Genomic DNA, 19,196 nt, shown 5'->3' with positions numbered 1-19,196 from the left:
GTGGGTTTTGAAGTTACAGGGTTTTGAAAAAAGGAAAAAGAAAGGATAAGATTGACTAAAATACCCTTCCTCTTTTTTTTAAATTTTGCCACATGTCCTAATCTTATTGTTTCATATCTTTTCTAGCCAAAATAAACTTTCTATTTGATCCCAACCCTAGAAATAGAATGGTGAATAAATAATGAAATGACAAGTACATGATTTTGAAAACCAAATTAAACTTTTTTATAGTTTTCTTATATGTAAAAAAACAAATACACCATAATGCTCTAAGGAAACTATCTTGTTGCATAAATATTATAACAAATATCAAACTCAAATAACTAAACTCACATCTAACATAGTAATTAATTCTACACTTCCAAATCATAAGAACACCAGTAAACAAACCAGCTGACCTTATTTGCCATGTTCTTGTATGATTATAATTAACATCTAGATAAACAATTCAAAATGTAATGATATTATACCCTTCCTTGGATCTTTATAGGCTTCTTAGGGATCTTAAAAGCATCAAAAACAGATTGACTAAGTTCAACTTTATGATCGTGTTTATGAACGTTGGGTTGCGCTGAAGACCGCTTCAATATCTCAAAGAACGAAGTGCTACTGCTTTCAGAAACAAGGTTTGTCGTTTGGGTACTTGATCCGCCTTGTGACTGTGAGCTTTTGTACTTAACTGTAACCCTTTTTGTTTGCATTTCGCTGGATGTCTACATGTTATAAGCAATAGATAGCACAAAATTCATCATCTGGTACTTTAATTTACAATGTTTATGTAATGTGGTCATATTTTTTAGAGTAAATTGGCAAAAAAAAAAATTTACATTTGGATCCAAAAGGTTTGAAATCTTGTCATTTTCATCCAGCTCGTTAACGATACCCATTTTTTTCGTTAAGTCAGGTGTATTTCCGTCTTTTTTATTAGCTTAAATGGCAATTCAGTCTCTTCACTTTATATACAAAAACTAAAAAGACCAAATTGGCCTTTTAAGTTAACAAAAAGAACAAAAATATCCCTAACTTAACAAAGAAAAATGGATAGAGTTAAAGAGCAGAATGAAAATAGCAAGATTTCAAACCTTTTGGATCCAAATGCAAAAAAAACAAACCTTTAGACGAAAATCGCAAAACTGACAAACCTCAAGAACGAAAATGGCATTTTACTCATCTTTTTTAAATAATACTTTCCAAAAATGTGTACAAGTGATCACACTAGATGCATGAAACGAAATCATAAGAATTATGATAGTCCAGATTCTATTTTTTAGACTTACAGTTGTATCTGGCATGTCCTCTGAAACTGAGAGTGAACTTCGGCTATTGCTGTCATCTCTTCCGAATATAAAAGACCGGACCCCGCTTGATCCCCCTTGCTTAGAAGAAACCGGGACAGAATTTTTCGACATTCGACTCAAGAAAGATGACTGTGACATTAAGATCACAAAACACATTACTGTAATTCTCACATTTTTAAATTTTGAAAAACAGTTAAAGTATATGTACTATTAAATTTTCAGTCAAATGGACATTTGATCAAAAAATCATTATGTTACCCTAGAAGAGCTGTTGCTATTCCCTCCAGTAAGCATTGTATCAAAGAATGCTGCAAAAAAAGTATATAGTAAGACGAAGGCAAGAGTTTTTAAATAGTCAAGTATCTACTCAGATTCACAAATTAGGTTCACCACTTACATGATGCAGTCGCCTTCTTCCGGCCCTCAGGAACTGTGTTTACCTTCTTTATAAGACCGAAAACTTCTCTTGAATCCTCGTCTTCGATCAATGACACAAATCTGACTTTTTCTTTCTGTTTAGTCAAAATAGCAGTTGAAAATATAAATCTTCATATAGACTATATAATATAAAAAGGTTACTGCATAAAAGAAAAATCAACTCTAGTCTGGTTTTTGTTCTTTTTGAAAAAAAAATCAGTTTGTAGTAATTTATATGTGCCACAACAGCACCAAACAGAAGTAAAACGGAACTGCAAAAAGAATAAAAGAAAATCACTGACATCTTTGTTCAGCAGGCGCTCTCTAACAAGCATCTTTTCTGTTTCTTCATCATCAGATGAGACGTATTCATCATCTTTATCTGTAAACATTTGAGCAATCATTTCTTTTGCCTTTTTCGCATTAATCCGAACACGCGGTCGTTCTACAGCTTCATCAACATCATTCTCATTCTCATTCTCATCATCGTCGTCATTATCATCATCACTATCATTGTCATTCATTTCTACATCCTCCTCATCAAGTAAAGATGCTTCTCTAAGTTTAGAATCAACGTTAAATCGTCTCAAAATAGCATCAGTTCCCGCGTCATCTTTTTCTTCAAGCCATTTTTGATGTAGTTCATTGCGAGCTTCTAAATCGATCGGTCTTTCTTTATAACCAGTTGCTATCATCTTATTGAGTTCCTCAATGTCATCTTCTTCTTCGGCTTCTTCGTCATCTCCAAACACCATATGATCATTGTCACTATCATCTTCTTCCTCAGCCTCGTCATCAACAAACGCTTTTGCGGGATCCCCTCTTGGAGACGAGTGTTCTTGACCATGCGGGTCAACATTCTCTTTATCATTTTCTTCTTCGTCACAGCTGCAATTTTCAACCAATTAGTGCCACTTTACAAGTTTACCTCAACTTTGGTAATGACATATTAACACAACTTTAGCCCATTGGCTTTTATAATTTACAACTTTAGCCCCTCAACTTTAATAATAAACAACTATAGCCCCTCAACTTTAAAAATGATGTGTTTAGCCCCTCACTTCTAATAATGGCGTATTTATCCCCTTGACTAAAACATCAAACAACTTTAACTCTGGCGATTTGCTTATTTTATCTACGTTTTGAACCCCGCTGTGAAGCGTGGGCTGTAACCCACTAGTTAATATATAAAGCAAACTAAAGTCTTGAACAAAAAAGTGTTGTACTGCTCAACTAAATCCAAACACATTTTGACATGAAATGTTGACCATAAACTTACATATCGTCAGGAGCAGAATCAAACTTTAACTTCATAGTTAGCAAAGAAGGTCCCATTTCTTCTTCCTGAGAACTAGAATCACTCTCACTGGATTCATCGTTTTCAGATTCTTTAGCATCACTTGTTTGTGAGTCGCCAAAGAGTTCCTACACTTAGCGCAAGTTAACTGAGCATAGACAATAAAGACGAAATGTAGCTTCGGTGAAATCTCTGTTTTGAAAAAGTTGTAAGTTGAAACTTAAAAGCAACCTGAGTATCGTCAACTGGAGCACGTAAAGCAGGTGTAGACTCCACATCCAACTCCTGTATGAGCATGAAAAGAGACGTCTTAATATTAAACTTCAAATAAACAATGCACACAAGTAAGCATTCAAGTAAGCATACCTTCTGTAAACAAGTATTGACATCACCTTTCTGTTCTCCACATACATCAAGTTCATCCAAACCGACATCATCTGATACAGGATCTACGTTCGCAACATTTGAGACTTTCTCCTCTTTCACAGATTCTGGTAAATCACTAGTTTCTGTTTCTACACTCTTGGGGTGATCTATCACGACATGTTCATCGTCTTCCTTGTGAGAATCATTGGTGTTTGACTGGAAAAACCTGAAAAAAAGAATAAATATGAATACAACTAAAGGAATGGGCCACATGTATCAAACTATAACAAGCCATGATCAGTACTCACTTTTTTGACACCTCGAGCTTCCTTTGTCTTATTCTTTCTAAAATGGATGATATGGGCTTTTGAACTGGTGGCACCGGCTTAAATGAAACACCTCTAGTCTCTAAAATGGAGATAAAAAGAACAAATCAGAATGGTCAAACCATTGAACAGAATGCATTGGTACAGTTAAGTAAAACCAACGATGATAACACATGATTAAACCAATCACCTCTTAAAATTCTCTGAGATTCAACATGAAGTTGATCAAGATGAGCTCTTCTTTCCTGTAAATCCATCAATCAACAATTATCCAACAAACTAATTAAGAAACAGTACGATTGTTAACAAGCCAAACAAAACACGAGCTCACCTGAGCTCAAGCTAGGCTCGTACTTTATGTTAAAAAATGAGCCCGGCTCGTTTCGAGCTATGTTTCTAAAGCAAGAACCAGGCTCATTTCGAGCTTTGTTTTTAGTAGTTTTTATAACTAATTTAATTAATAAACCGTAGGGTTGTTAACAAGCCAAACTGAACACGAGCTAGCCTAAGCTCGAGCTACACTCACTCTACTTTTAAAAAGTGAGCCTGGCTTGTTTCAAGCTCTATTTCTAAAGCAAAAACCAGACTCAATTTGAACTTTGTTATTAGTAGTTTTTCAAGTGTAGCCTCGGCTCATTTATTATTTATTAATTAATTAATTTATATACATTAATAACTATTTGTTAAACATATTTATCATTTAAATTTCTATATATAACATGATATTAATTAAACGTATTAAATAATAATTGTCGAAAAAAAGAGGCTAGTTTATGCTCAAACTCAACAAGTATAGCTCGGATCAAGACTCGTTTATTAAACAAGCTTATTTTTAATTTTAGGCTCAATCTAAAACAAGAGCTAGTTTAAGCTTGGCTCAATTCAAGTTAATAATTTGGGTATTTTACAAGTATACACCCCTAAAAACAGCAACCTAAAACATCAAAACAAATAAGATTTGTGTACCTTCTCTTCCCTTCTTTTGCTAGTATACGAAGCTTTCACTTTCGGCTCATCATCATCACCGGAACTCTTACGCCTCTTTTTCTTCCCTTTCTTCTCATTCTTCACATCTTCATCACCTTCCTTCTCATCACCTTCCTTCGCATCATCTCCCCTAACTTCCATATCCACATCTTCCTCACCTTCCTTCTTCTCATCTGCCCTAATTTCCGTACCTACGTCATCATCGTCATCAAAATCCAATTGCCTCTTTGTTTCCTTCCGATCTGTACGCACAACCGCATCACCATCACAGTTACCTAACTCCTTTTCCACGTCGTCATCATCTGCAACTTCTTCAGTTTGCAGATCTTCCTTTGCAACATCATAACAAGATCTCAACTCCTTCACCTTCAAATCGTCACCCTCACCGTCACCGTCATCAAACCTAGGGCTCAATTCCTTTTCATCACCGTTACCGTCACCGTCACCGGATCCGCTACCGTTACCGGCACAGTTACCGTTACCTATACCGTCAAAACGCTCAGACGGCGGCTCAATTAAACCATCATCATGATTATCGTCATCAAATGCTCGGATATCTGACGATTCTAGGGCTTCTAATCTGGCGAAATCGACTGGTGGCAACTCAGTGAGTTTGTTGACCGATTCAACCGTTGTTGATTGAACAGTAACATCTGTGGATTTCTTGAGGCGTTTGAGTCTTCGGTGCTTTGGTGAAGGTGAAGGCTCGGTGTTATTGAAGGAAAAGGAGTCGAAATCGTCGTCGCTTTCCATGTGTTGGAGGATTTAGGGTTTGGATTTTGAAGAAAGGTGGAAGATGGATCTGGATGAATTGAAAAAGATAAAGGGATGGATGATGAGGCTATTCAGTTATGGAGGGAGATGTGAAATGGGTGGTTTTGGCGGCAATGATTCAAAATTTCTAACAAAGGCGCTAAAACTGCGGATTTGCTGATTTTATTTTAAATTAATAAACAAATTTGACTCGGTTTCCTTTTTTGTTTTTTTTTAACGGTAAATTTTTTTATTTTATGCTGTTATGGGACTTTAACCCAAGACCTCCTTTGTTAAGGTGTTTTAAAGGTTTTGTCTTTTTGCCAATAGACCACCACCTCATTGGTCGGTTTATTTTTTTGTTAATCCACATCTATGTCTTGTGTGAGGCAGAAACTTTTTAACCAATTAGTAAGAAACGTTATGTTGTACTCCTTAACACAGTTAAACTACATGTGCTTAGGATATACAGGTCGCCTCCATGAAAACCCATTTCACGGTAGTGATGACCATGAAACACCGCTGCGATGGTTGGGTCCGTGATATACAATTACACATTGCAGTCGTGAGGCAAGGTTTCAATCGGTCATATGACCGTTACAGCGTTAATAAACAAAAATAATTCTCACTCCATGAATATCCAACTTTCTCCCGTTTTTCAATCACACACACTTCACAAATTATCTCTCAACTCTATAACAATCTTCTTTCTAGTTTTCTCATAAACTTTTAACAATCCTCTTTTTTCGTTTTCTCATAAACTTCTAAAAAGTACCAATGGAGGATATGAAGGGTCCAAGTATGTTTCAACTCAACCTATCTAATTCATCCGACTCAACGGGCTCGGCTCTTGAATTTTTTGCAAAGGTTTGTGAAGCCACTGAACTTGAAGATACGGGACGATCAACGAAAAAAATTGTGTGTCGTGATCGGGTAGCAGCAAATAAAGTTCTAATGAATGATTACTTTGTTGAAAACCCAAAGTACAATGTCGAGACGTTTAGAGCGAGGTTTCGTTTATCAAAAGATTTAATTTAAAGAATGTGGGAGATATCGAAGATCAATTTGAATGGTTTCAAAAAAAGGCTATGACGATAGGGGAAAAGAGTTTCACGGCGATACAAAAATGCATATCCGCGATTCGTCAACTTGCAACCGGTAACGTTCCTAACGAATATGATGAACATTTAGCAATATCTTCTAAGACTTCAAGTGAATCTCTTGGATTTTTTTTTTTTTTTTTGCAATGCTATCTAGGACATCAAGTTAATCTCTTGAATTTTATTTTTTATTTTTTGCAATATTGTTATTAAGTTATACGGTACAGAGTTTCTACGAAAATAGACCAGACACGACATAACACGTGTGTACGCCGCACATGAAGATAGATGGCACTTTTCGGGGATGCTCGATAGCATCGACTATACACGTATTGTTGACGAGTTTGCGATGCCAGTTTATGAGAGGTGACCAGAAAAAACCGACGGGATGCTCGGAGCAGTTGCGTCAAATGATTTATGGATTTAGCATGCGTGCTTTGGTGCTCCCGGCTCAAAAAAAAACGACATTAATGTTCTACGTCAATCACCATTATTCAATGTTGAGATACAAGGAACCGCCCAGTCATATCCGTTTGTGCTAAACGAGAGACATTATAGACGCGACTTCTATCTTGTAAATGGCATTTACCCGACCTTGTCTGTTTTTGTAAAGGCTTATCCGTATCTATTTGACTGACGCCAAAATAAAATTGTTCAAGAAGTTACAGGATTCGACGAGAAAAAACGTTGAGCGGGCGTTTGGTGTTTTGAAAATTACTGGGGTATAATTAATCGACTAGTACGTACATTTAAACAAACGAATATAAGAAACGTGGTGTACGCATGTATCATATTGCACAATATGAACATAAAGGATGAGGAGCGCGCAATATCGCCATACTATGTTATAGTCCCTTTAACACAGATACCCCGGTAACTAGGATATTCAATTGGATTTGCGGAATGAAGACACCCACTTTCGACTACAACATGATCTAAGGGAACGCGTTGGTTGTTTAGACATTCAATTTCTCGATTATGACGAAGAGTAGCTATATCCAATTACCTGATTCTGATAAAGAGTAGTTTTTATTTTAGTTTTTAAATTTGAGTTTTTTTTCTTGTAGGTTATATTTTTATTTAATTTTATGTATTTTAAAAATATTGGTTTTTACTTTATTTGTTTTATGTTTTATTAAAAATTAGTGATGTAGTGTGATGTGTGTTGCAAGTGTGATAGTGAAAATGTGACGAATGCGATTAAGTAATGTGTCAAATGGTGATTGGGTGAATGAGTGTGATGAGGTGAAAGGTGCCACTTCCACTTAAACAAGTGTAAAATGCCAAAATCGTGTTTGAGTCTTGGGTACTTTTGATTGTTACATTCAGAATAATATTTTTTTTCTTCTAACTAAACCCCTAATATTTCATTTTTTGTTGTTTTTTTCATCCAAATGACAAACTCAAACAAAATGCAATGTTGCCATTTTAATCTTCTTTGTTACATTTAAATAAAACAATATTTGTAAGACTACAATGCAACCTTTATGTTATACCTAAACTGCACTTCATACGTTTCACAATGAAATCGGCCAAACCCAACATTTATGTTCATGTTTCGTTACACTCTATAACCTTTAAAATTAACCTCGTCTAAAAAGTCAGTTAATCTACCTCATATGATTTGCATGTGAGGGTATAATTGTCTTTTCATGACCCCTATTTACATAAAGGTTGATTTGTACAAAAACATTATTATATAACATAAAGGTTGATTTGTGCAAAAACAATATTATATATATAATAGAATATTTTTTTGGCAAAACATTATTATTTATATATAATTATATATATATATATATATATATAATCTAATATTACTATTTTTTTAAAATAATAATCAGCATTTTTTAATTTATTTTATAAAAAATCTTATTTTAATATTTTATAAAGTAATTAATTATGACAAGATAAATTACTTTTTATATAAAGTATAAAAATTCTGATTTTAATATTGTACAAAAAATGATAATTTACTTTTAAATATTTAGGTTTAAAATTTTTAAATTTATTTTAAAAATTATGATTTTAGTTTTTCTCGCTGCAAATATTAAACAAATAATATTATGATTTTAAAAATTATTACTTTAGTTTTTCTCTTTGTATAGAAAGACCGTTTTTGATCCGCAGCCGTCATAGACGACGTGAACAAAAGAAACTGACCAAACCACAGACACTCGGTGAAAAGGTGGAGAGAAAGAAAAATGCGTTAAAGAAGCTGAGATCAATAGTTATTCGTCACTTAATCTGTGGCTGCCAACCGGAATAAGATATACGTCGCCGGTGGTGCTGTGTAATCAATGGCTACTTGGCGGAAGGTGTGACAAACGGCACTTTCCGGTAACTTTCGTGCAATTAAACAATTAATTATATGTTGTGATTATGTGTTTTAAACGTTAGTATAGCATGTTATATGTCACACATTTAGAAATATCCCAGAATACATCTTGATCATGCATGTCATTCATTTTATTCATCGCAATTCGAAAACAATTCAAGCGGTGCACTGAAACAATTAGTAGACTTACCGGTTAGACTAGTTTTGTCAGCGAAGCTTCGGTACTCAGCTAAACAATAGATTTAGCACATAGATTTAAGGCCAACATAAAAAATATATATCAAATCCCAAGTGGGAAAACAAGGATGTTCATCAAAGCTTTCCGGAAAATACACTAGCACTAAAAATGTCCGATTTAAACCATAAATAACAATTTTTCCGCAAAATTCAGCATTTGGTAATTTATACAATGTCCAAAAATGTTGTTAAACATCATAATCCACTTGAAAGACATTGAAAGTATCATCTTGATACATAAACTTATCATACCATACAAGTTACATAACTTAATCTTTTAACGAAACACGCACCGAACAAGCACCCAACACTAACTAGACATAAAGTATAAACTAGTGGCATCATGAAGCTAGTTAAGGCAATTACACATCTCAAAACACTTAGTGCCACTTTACAAGTTTACCAATTGTGAGAATCACCCCTATTTTTCTTAGTGCCCTATTACACATCTCAAAACACTTAGTACCCTATCAAGTATAGCGGATTGAATGTCATCACCAAATGTGGGAATCACCCATATTTTTGTGAGTCGTTTCGATTATGGAACAAGAGTGTCTTCACCAAGCCTCCAAGTGTGTATTGTGTTAGCCTTAGGAAAGGCATGTATATTAAATACCAAAAAGAATAGATAGAAGAAGCAAGTAGGATAGAATGCAAGTAGTCTTAAAGCACAAACAAGGATAAAGTTCCTAAACTATAGACTAGGTAAAAGCATTACTACTTTTCCTAATTCCCTATAGTTATGGCGCTGATACCAATCTGTCACACCCCAACCGATGGCGGAAACATCGGAGTGAGACGAAAACAAATTGTCTAAAGCTGCATAACGCTAAATTGTGACAATAGTTAATAATCCAAGTCTCATAATTTGCTAAATGTCATACATGTATAATGACATAATTTTCTCGCATGCTTATAAAAATCTTATAGATAATATAAGATCTTTTTACTAAAGCTCTTTTCAAAATCAATACATCATTTTATTAAAACACTTTTCAAAAATCACTAAGTTTATTTTGTTGAAGTTCTTCCAAGGACCAAAGCTTTCGCAAACGTTTCTAAAATACAACTCTTCTTATTGTGATACGAAATACTTTAATAAAGAAAACATGTCGTTCTTCAAAAACCTTTTCATACACCGCTCAATACACCGTTTAAATTTCAAAACACGTGGGCAAGGAAACTTCATGTGAACCGACAAATTCAATTTTCGTAAATTCTTTTGAAACAAGAGTAGCTTTTCCTTTCTTTTACAAAATACACCTCGCAAAATCAATAGATACTTTATATCCATTTGACATTCGTAAACTTGGTCTACATTTCAAGTCAAACTCAAACTATTTTGATTCGATAAACGCAACGTTTTATTCAAACAACAATACGTGCATATTACCGTACACGTTTTAGTCAACATTTCCCGACAAACTCACACACAACACTCGTTTTACAAACTCAAAACTTCTTGATCATTTTATATGCTTAAATTCGTTGTATTCAATTCATACCATACGCGTAATCGTCGTCATTTATGTTTATCATACTGTTGTGTATGGTAACACACAGAACGTAACATGACACAGAATAACGAAACGGACGTGACATGATTAAAACATGGTGGATACGCCACTGGTACTTCCTATATATAAGTGTTTTCACCATGTTACAAAACTTTCATAAAACGTGCCATGAGAAATTCGGTGTTTTGTATACCCTATTTAGACCCGATACACAAACTTTGACAACTCACAAACACATTGCTAGCGCACGATATATGATTATCCACGACAAAACCTCATTCTTAACAACTCGTAGTCATTTCATATCCAATATTCATTCCATCATCATCTTTGGGTTGACCTACTAGATCGACCACTTACCCTCATACCTCTATCATTCCCAGTTACTCTTCGACTTTTATACAAGCCTTATTCACACTTAATCGATTTAAACACTCAAAACCCTAAAATACCTCTTTATTTCTAAGTCTATTTATGCACAAAACACACTAGTTGGCCCTTACCTTCAAACCCGTTTTACACCTAACTTTCTTGTTCCTCACCAATAAACGATTTTCTACAAACACGTGATTTAAGGATACCCTTTAAAGCCAATGAAACTTTTCATACAACCTACTGTGTGACCACACTTTTCATCAAAATATAAATCGTTTTGTACAAAATTTTTCTTCTTAGGAAACACGTTTAAAAAAATACATCTCCATTTGAGTTATTCAAAACTTGTTTAAGCTAACTTCGCCTATACACACACATGCACGTTTTACTTGTATTTAATATCTCAAGTCATCTTAGTCAAACAAACTCTTTTACAAATCTATCCTTTCGTTCCTCATCGATTTGTACACCGTCGGGGTATTGTTAAGCTTATCATTCATAAACAGTCTCGTCACTTTTGTGGAGAGGGACACATATAATTCTTGTGGACACTTGGGTTTGACTTTTAATTATGCATGCTAGTTCAACCTTGTATACCAAATTGCTATGTTGGGTTTGAGAAATACTTGTATACTTATGTCATGTGTCCAAAACTAGTGTACTCGCCAATACGTTTGTATTGAACTATGCTTTTGAAACATCTTACATGTTTACGATGATTTGATGATGCACGAAACTTAGTAGGATGCCTAGAAACGCACCAAATTTGAAATCATGCTTAGTAGTTAGACTTTCGATACTGGTTGTAACTTATTGTATTTTGTAATAAACAATGTTGTATTTCCTTTCCATGATGTACTTGAATTATTATGAAATGAAATGAAATCAATTTTATTTAAATATTGTCGCAAATAGTGTTATGAAGTCTCGAGCAATCTCGTTTTCGTCTCACTCCGATGTTTCCGCCATCGGTTGGGGTGTGACATATAAAAACCCACCCCCTCTCACACTCTCTCTCTGCAACTCACCACCACCACCATATATACTCAGTCTATCACCACCCCAAAAACCCAAAACAAAGCCACCATAACCATACCTCCCCCCTTCCCTTTTCGTGATAAACCAACAGTGATAAGACATTCTCTCTTGATATCTCCGGCCGACGAGTTGCTTGCTCCGATGAGCCAACCACTCCGCCCAACACCACTACCTCCATGTCGATCTCCTGCACTCCACTCACAACGCACCATAACTAACTTAGGGTTTTGATTTGAACCCTATTTTCTACATGAGTGTTATTGATGGATAAGGATACGAGATTTATGAGTGCCCTTGTACCTTGTGGTGAAAATCAGATTAAGAGTGAAACCTCTTCAAAACCATAAGTTTATGTAGGCCAAAGATTGTGAAGGGGTGTAGTCATCATATCTACAACAATTAGATCAAAAACATCGGTCTCTATTTTGGCATATTTGGAGATGTTCGCCGGAGGCTTATTTTTCATTTTGATGTTGGTTTTCTGTATGCCCTGATGGCTTTTTTACTTTGATACGTTCTTGTTCTTTTTGTTTTCTCAGGCTCCACGTTGGGGTTTGTTGAATGATAATAGTCATCCAATTAAAAAAAATCTGCAACAATCAACCACGTTGGGGCTTTAAAAAGTCGTTTCAGGCTCAGGCGACTCTGGTATTGGGGTTGTGTTTCAGACGATGGTTTATATTCTTACTTAGCCCACTCGATTTGATTATGAACAATTGTTGTCATAAATGTGATAAATAAACCTAACGTTGTTGACGACGACGTCAGGGGTTGTTTTCCAGTCATTGTTGTTTGTTTTTGAAAAAAGAGGCAATGGTGGTGGAACACCGGAACAGAGAGGGAGAGAGAGAGAGAGAGTTGAGTTGAGGGAGAGTGAGGGGGATTTCAAATGGGGAAGAAACAATGTGTGAAAATACATAATACTCTCACATGAGGTGCACATGACCAGATTTAACTTAAAATTTTAATTGGGTTAGTGCTTAAGGACGTAAGGTTTATTAAGTTTTACAAATAAAGGACCATAACTCTAATTATTGAAGTTAAAGACTATTCGTTACAATCTGGTACAAACATAAAGGACAAAAACTATAATTTACGATTTACTCTAAAATATAATAAGAAACTTTGCGTTTATCCGAAACAAACAAAATTGCAGGACCACATTAACTTTCAAAACTAACCCTAATCTTACACATAAATTACCGTGGTACCACCATAGACCGCAGTCAAGTAAGGTCCCCCAATTCAAAACCCTAGTTGCCGCCAAACGTGTTGGCTCGTTGGCGCCAGATCTAAACCAAATATATTACCGCCATCGTCTCCACCCCTAATCCAACCACATCTGCTATTCTTCCATCTGCATCTGCATCTGAATCTAACTTTTAGCGTCAAGGAAAAACGATCTGGAATTAAGGTAAAAATTTGCAAAATCTTCTTCAGAATTTCAATCTGGTGCTTATTTCATATGTTTAATCGACTGTATTCTACGTTATTGATAGATCTGCCTTGATTTGTCTGGCAATAGGAGCTTTTTTTAATCGAATTAGGTTTAGATCGAATTAGAAGAAACGATGGAATGAATTATCGGCGTTAGATTAGCTTTTGAGTTTTTGTTCATGTATTAGGAGAATGTTATTCAATCGAATTAGGTTTAGATTGAATTAGAAGAGACGGTGAAAGGATGTTATCGGTGTTAGATTAGTTCTCTCTTGAAGCTTATCTAGAAGGTAATTTGAGTTTATGTTCAGGTACTTTAGGACAGTTTTGTTTAATCGAATTAGGTTTAGATCGAATTCAAGGAGCTTATCGGCGTCAGATTAGTTACCGTTTGAAGTTTATATAGAAGGTAATGTGAGTTTCTGTTCATGTAGTTTAGGACGATGTTATTTAATCGAGTTAGGTTTAGATCGAAGATCAAAAGGAATTTATCAGTGTTCGATTGTTCTCGCTTACCTCAAAAAAAAAACGCTAGCTGTTACACATTTTTGTATTTTTTAGGTATTTTTTAGTTTTGTCAGATTTTCATGTTATTGGACTGCGTATAAAAGTTGATGAGATAGTTACTGTAATTGTTTGTGTTTTAGTCAGGTAGTGTGCAGTGCACAGCACTTGTGGAGTTCTGGCCATTACTAGTCTACAAATGGTACTAATTTGGGAATTATTTGGTTATGTTCTGGATTGTTTTTGCTTAATATGTGAAATTGTCAGGATTTGTTGAATTGAGTGTAACACTAGTATTTTCTTGGTCTATCAGCTTAGATGAGTTGATGGTGCTACTAAGTGATGTAGTGAATTCATGACATTTGTAGCTTAGAGTATATGATAATCTTGACTTACTATCATTAGCTAAGTTAAATACTGTTACTGTTTAAATATCTGGTTTTGAGTGTTAGCTTCAGGGTCATGATCTTAAACTTGTCTTGTGTTTAGCTTATCACATGTTATTTTAACTGGAAACACACTGCCAGTGACTTGATTTATAACTAATTGCATAAAGTTCAACCAGCATTGTTAAGTTTTAGTTTTTTTTGCATAGGTACTCTTTTATTTATGAAGTCGTTGTTTAATCTTATCAGGTGTCTTTCTTCGGACTTAACAATTACATCACACATAGAGTTTGAATCAACACTCTGAATTGTGTGTTGTGTTGGTTGCCAGTAAATCAATAATGACTTTAAGAGGCTGCAGTTCTTCTCATTTTATCTGGTGTATAAAAGACGGTGAGGTGATAAACGTTCCCAACATGGATTCACATGGAAGACCAAGCCCCAACTTCAAAAAACTAGAAGAATTATATCAACACACAGATGCCGATTATACATCCGTGCATCTGGCAGAGAGAGAAACAAGAGAAAGTAACAGTTATGTTGAGGAGCATGAATCCAACGTTCCATCAAAAGAAAACACTTTTGAGGAACTGACATTGTCACAAATCAAGAAAAAGCTTAAAAGAAAGAAAAGGAAGTCTTTAAAATCTATTCTTCTGACCGCAAAAACAGAGGTTGATGATTTTGATCTCGCTGAACCACTGTGTAAAATTAGAGCCAAGGTTTCAAAGAGTCCACAGTCCAAAAGGGTGTCTGCTAATGGAAACCCTCCATCTTCGAACATGGCCCAGTTAGTTACATCTGAATTAAGTAAAGATTTTGTAACTGTTAAAGTCAAAGTTGAAGCTCCCGACGTTGACTATTTTGAAAGCGGTTATGATTTGAAGAGAGAGAAATCAGAATCGTTTACAAACGAAGGGGAAACATGTGAATTCAATGAAGCTTTCTGTGATATGGAGATGGATGATGAAGAAACTATAGCAGATGTCAGCCAACCACTATCAGTTTTAAGCTCTCCGGCAAATGATTATTTACATAAAGATCCGGCATTAAAGTCAACTGATGCCTCTCAAAGTCAATTCTACATCCAGCTGACACCTGAGCAAGCTAGTGATGTCTCTGCTGCTCAAAATTCAGAGCTAACAACTGATGATGATGACCATGATGTTGTTGTCGTGTCAATGGAAGTCAAACCGCCTGTTTCTGAGGAAGATGAAAAATGTGAACTTAATGAATCTTTTTTTGATAGTTTGGATGACATCGAGAACATGGAGATGGATAACGAAGAAGAAACTATAGCAAATGTCAACCAATCGCCATCAGTTCAGCAGGCTGTTCAAGATTCATCTTCCAGAATTGATGATGAGCGCAATGAAGATGTGGGCTCCATGGAGGCCAAATCACCTGTATCTAAAGAGAATATAGATTTAACATCAATGAATAGCGATGCTGATTCAGTTTCTTTTAATTCCGATAACATATCTTTAGTTTCCGATGATGTTTCTATTCATCGGGAGCTGATATCCACTGTCCCTGCAAATGCCGATTCAGAAGTGAAGTTGGACAACAATGATAAACCCAGTGTCGTGAGTGACACATCGGAGATTCGACAAACTGAGAGGCTTCCTTTGACAAGAAAGGTACTTCATAGTTCATAACTCATAACATTAAATTCATAAAAATTGATTTCTTTCTATCATGTGATATGCTTACCTTAGTATTGTACAGTTCATTTCTCCGAACTCTCAGGAAAAACTATGTCAGGCAATGAAATCTGCAGAGTCATTAGATGAGATCGATAATTTCAGTAAGGCACTATACACAATACTTTTACATGCTTTTTTACGTCTATTATCTGTTAAGATATTAAATGTTTATTTTCCAGAATGCAAGGAGAAACTGTACTTCGGAGAACAAGCTGAGAACAAGCTTTCACCAACTAAATCCGATGTTAACGATAACGAATTAAATTCACATCTTCAACAGGCTACACAACTCATTCAGAACAAAGCTGTTATAAGCTCCAAACAAGTGCTAAAGAGACCAAGGAATTTCAAAAAAGGCTCTCCCACTAAAAAAGGCGTTGCGGCTAAGGGTTGTCTTGATGGGCCCCGTTTATGTCGTTCACTTCCTCGTCTTAGTTCAGGGTGCACCTCCATCGAAGGGTGTTCAGAGAGTGCTATTGCGTTTTCTCAGAGACAGATGCATGACATTGAGTCTCTTGCTTCGAAGCTAATGAGTGAATTGAATTCCATGAAGACTATTGTGGAAGAAAAAATGCTCTATGAAGCGTATCGTTCCGCCTCCTTGAAAAATGAGGCAGATGAGGTATTTATACTGGAAACAGGCATTTTTTTTCGTTTGTTAATGTACATGGCACACACACAGTCACATACTCATGTGTGTGTATCAGTGTACTCATATAACAAGTCTAGTTCTTTCATTGATATCTGTTAATATTTGCTCTATCTTTTATTCTGTTAAAAAATAGTTAATCCTTTCGTATGAACACAAAAAAACCCTAAGGTTCATAACAATTCAAAATGGCTGAATAAACTGTTTTATACTTTCATCTGATTTGACTTGTTTGAGCTAAAACTAATTCCAATGGACCCATCATAATTAAACGGTGAAAATACCACCTTTATTATGGCACCCGCATGCACCTGATTATAGTTTTTACACTTTTGACAGGTGAAATCAGTCATCAAGAGTGCAACAAAAACTGAAGAAACAGCAAAAAAGTGGTTATCTATGATGGCGAGGGACTGCAACCGTTTCTGCAAAATCATGGTTTGTTTTTCTCTTATCATTAATTAATATTTCTATATTAGTTTTCACCTTTTATAAAAGTAGAAGTGTTCATTGCATTTTTCTTAAAAAAGATTTATGTAGAAAGGGGTCAATTTGTCTTGTACCTTATTAATACCTAGTCAAATGTAGAGTTTTAGCTATAAATGTAACGAGTCAAATTCGGTAGAGTGGGTTAAATGGGTCAAATTGGCTATAACTGGTCAAACATGCCAAATTAGGTACAACTGGTTTAAGGGGGTTAAAGTTTAAAGTGTGTTTGAACAATTAGAATGTTTGTTTACCTCTTAATGGAGCTCTTAATGGTTCAGACCTCTTACTGGTTCATCACTTAATGGTTCAAACTGTTTGTTTCGTGAGCACATGTCTGAATGGCTCAGACATTTGCCTCTGAATGGTTAAGCATTATATTAAGTCTGAATGGTTAAGACCTTGAACCTGAATTGGCCAGACATTTGTCTCTAAACGGTTATGCATTATACTGCCTCTTAATGGTTCAGACCTCTTACTGGTTCAGCACTTAACCATTCAGAAGTTGCCAAACAGCCCCTTTATTAAAAGAAACTATCTTACTAGTATTACTTAATAATAAAGCCTTTGCTATAATAGTTACTAAATTAAGTATGCACAAAACAAAATAACACACAACCTGTTAATATCTGTTTTGATTTACACATGCAAATGACCTGTTACCCAATCCCCCAATCATATGCCAAATTTGGAGCAACTTTTAGAAGCTTGTGCCAATTTATTTTTCAAAACAGATTTATTTTGGAATGTGACAATTACATAACTTAAGTTATGCTATACGTGATATGCAGAAACTGAATGAGGATCATAAAACTTCTGCTTCCGGTGATCCTGCGTTGGGCAACAGCATTCCTGAGAAGCCTTTAGAAAGAGAAAAGAAGAAAATCAGTTTTGCTGACGAAGCAGGAGGAACGCTTTGCGACATCAAAGTTTATGAAATTGAACAAGTTGAACAAGAATCGTTTCTACCGTAAATGACGGTTGGTTTTTTAATCTTTATTCGTGGCGATTTTATGGACCGAGGAAGAATGCATCAAGTGGTTTAACAATGACAATGTATATTTTTGTGGTGTAGAAACTGTACCTGTGAGGTCGATTTTATAGCCGAAGCGGTCATTAAGCGCTTCAATTATGCAATCTAACGTTTATTGAACAGTTAAAAGGATGATCAAAACTTATTCGTTTTAAATGGGAAGATGTTATTATCTTGCGACGAAAAAGTTCATGGGTTGAAACGAGACCTGGTTTGTCCAGTGGCGGATCGGCGGATCCAGGAATTTTTTGTAGGAGGTTCACTTTTTTTTAAAGTTCCAATTCGTATGTCTGAACATATAAGAAAAAATTCGGGTTGGTTCGACGATTCAGGTCGGTGGAGAAGGTTTATCACATAATAAAAAATACAATACATTAATGAAAATGAAAAAAACATGATCCTCATAAATTTTAAAACACGCAACATGAATAAGATGGTCTTTACGAAAAAACTCATTTTTAAAAGCTTACAAAAAGCATATAATATTCAATTTCAAATTGGCCTCTCATTCATCTTAATTAAGCAAGTCATCTTGTTAGCCAATTTACAACCCCAAATCACTCCAGCGGCGGGTTTTACCCAAACCCAAACAACACAAATAAAAATTGTTTTCTGTCGTTTAAAATGTAGGCACTAATAGACGCAAACGGCTAGCAAATATGAAACATAAGCCTCCATACGAGAAAACACCATTCAAAAGGTGAATATTAAACGACCAATTTCGTTGTATGATATCTTCTCAAGCTTATTTATTGAAAAATAAAAAATAACTGAAAAAAATGTATGAAGTTCGGTAAGCAGATTTATCGACTGAAATTAATGGCAACCGGCGATGTTTGCAAGTAATGGACACACTAGTTTGGTTTTCTCAAGTGACACAATGGATTTGCACCTTTCTTACGTGTAGATGTGAGTAAAAACCGGCGATGTTGATTACAAAACATGT

The 19,196-nt window shown here is 35.2% G+C and overlaps 2 protein-coding genes across 3 annotated transcripts; one reads left to right on the top strand and one right to left on the bottom strand.

Moving 5' to 3' along the window:
- Positions 1 to 268: 268 nt before the first annotated feature.
- LOC110936314 (protein starmaker) lies at positions 269 to 5,532 on the bottom strand. Its single transcript, XM_022178675.2, has 11 exons — positions 4,671 to 5,532; positions 3,895 to 3,949; positions 3,687 to 3,786; positions 3,379 to 3,604; positions 3,244 to 3,297; positions 2,995 to 3,140; positions 2,018 to 2,603; positions 1,696 to 1,810; positions 1,557 to 1,606; positions 1,278 to 1,427; positions 269 to 713 (listed from the first exon to the last, which is right to left on the bottom strand). Exons 1-11 carry the CDS (start codon positions 5,442 to 5,444, stop codon positions 465 to 467), a joined length of 2,505 nt encoding a protein of 834 aa, XP_022034367.1. The 5' UTR covers positions 5,445 to 5,532; the 3' UTR covers positions 269 to 464.
- Positions 5,533 to 13,275: 7,743 nt separating this feature from the next.
- Positions 13,276 to 18,393, top strand: LOC110936313. Of its 2 annotated transcripts, XM_022178674.1 has the most exons (7): positions 13,276 to 13,463; positions 14,626 to 16,016; positions 16,105 to 16,183; positions 16,262 to 16,704; positions 17,071 to 17,169; positions 18,009 to 18,197; positions 18,293 to 18,393. In XM_022178674.1, exons 2-6 carry the CDS (start codon positions 14,718 to 14,720, stop codon positions 18,189 to 18,191), a joined length of 2,103 nt encoding a protein of 700 aa, XP_022034366.1. In that variant the 5' UTR covers positions 13,276 to 13,463; positions 14,626 to 14,717; the 3' UTR covers positions 18,192 to 18,197; positions 18,293 to 18,393. The 2 variants fall into 2 exon arrangements, with proteins under 2 accessions (XP_022034366.1, XP_022034364.1); XM_022178672.2 differs by having other exon boundaries at positions 13,277 to 13,463; positions 18,009 to 18,393.
- The last annotated feature ends 803 nt before the right edge of the window (positions 18,394 to 19,196 follow it).

Source organism: Helianthus annuus, chromosome 4, assembly GCF_002127325.2.
Source record: "Helianthus annuus cultivar XRQ/B chromosome 4, HanXRQr2.0-SUNRISE, whole genome shotgun sequence".
Taxonomy (NCBI): domain Eukaryota; kingdom Viridiplantae; phylum Streptophyta; class Magnoliopsida; order Asterales; family Asteraceae; genus Helianthus; species Helianthus annuus.
This window is presented reverse-complemented; position numbering and strand designations above follow the sequence as displayed.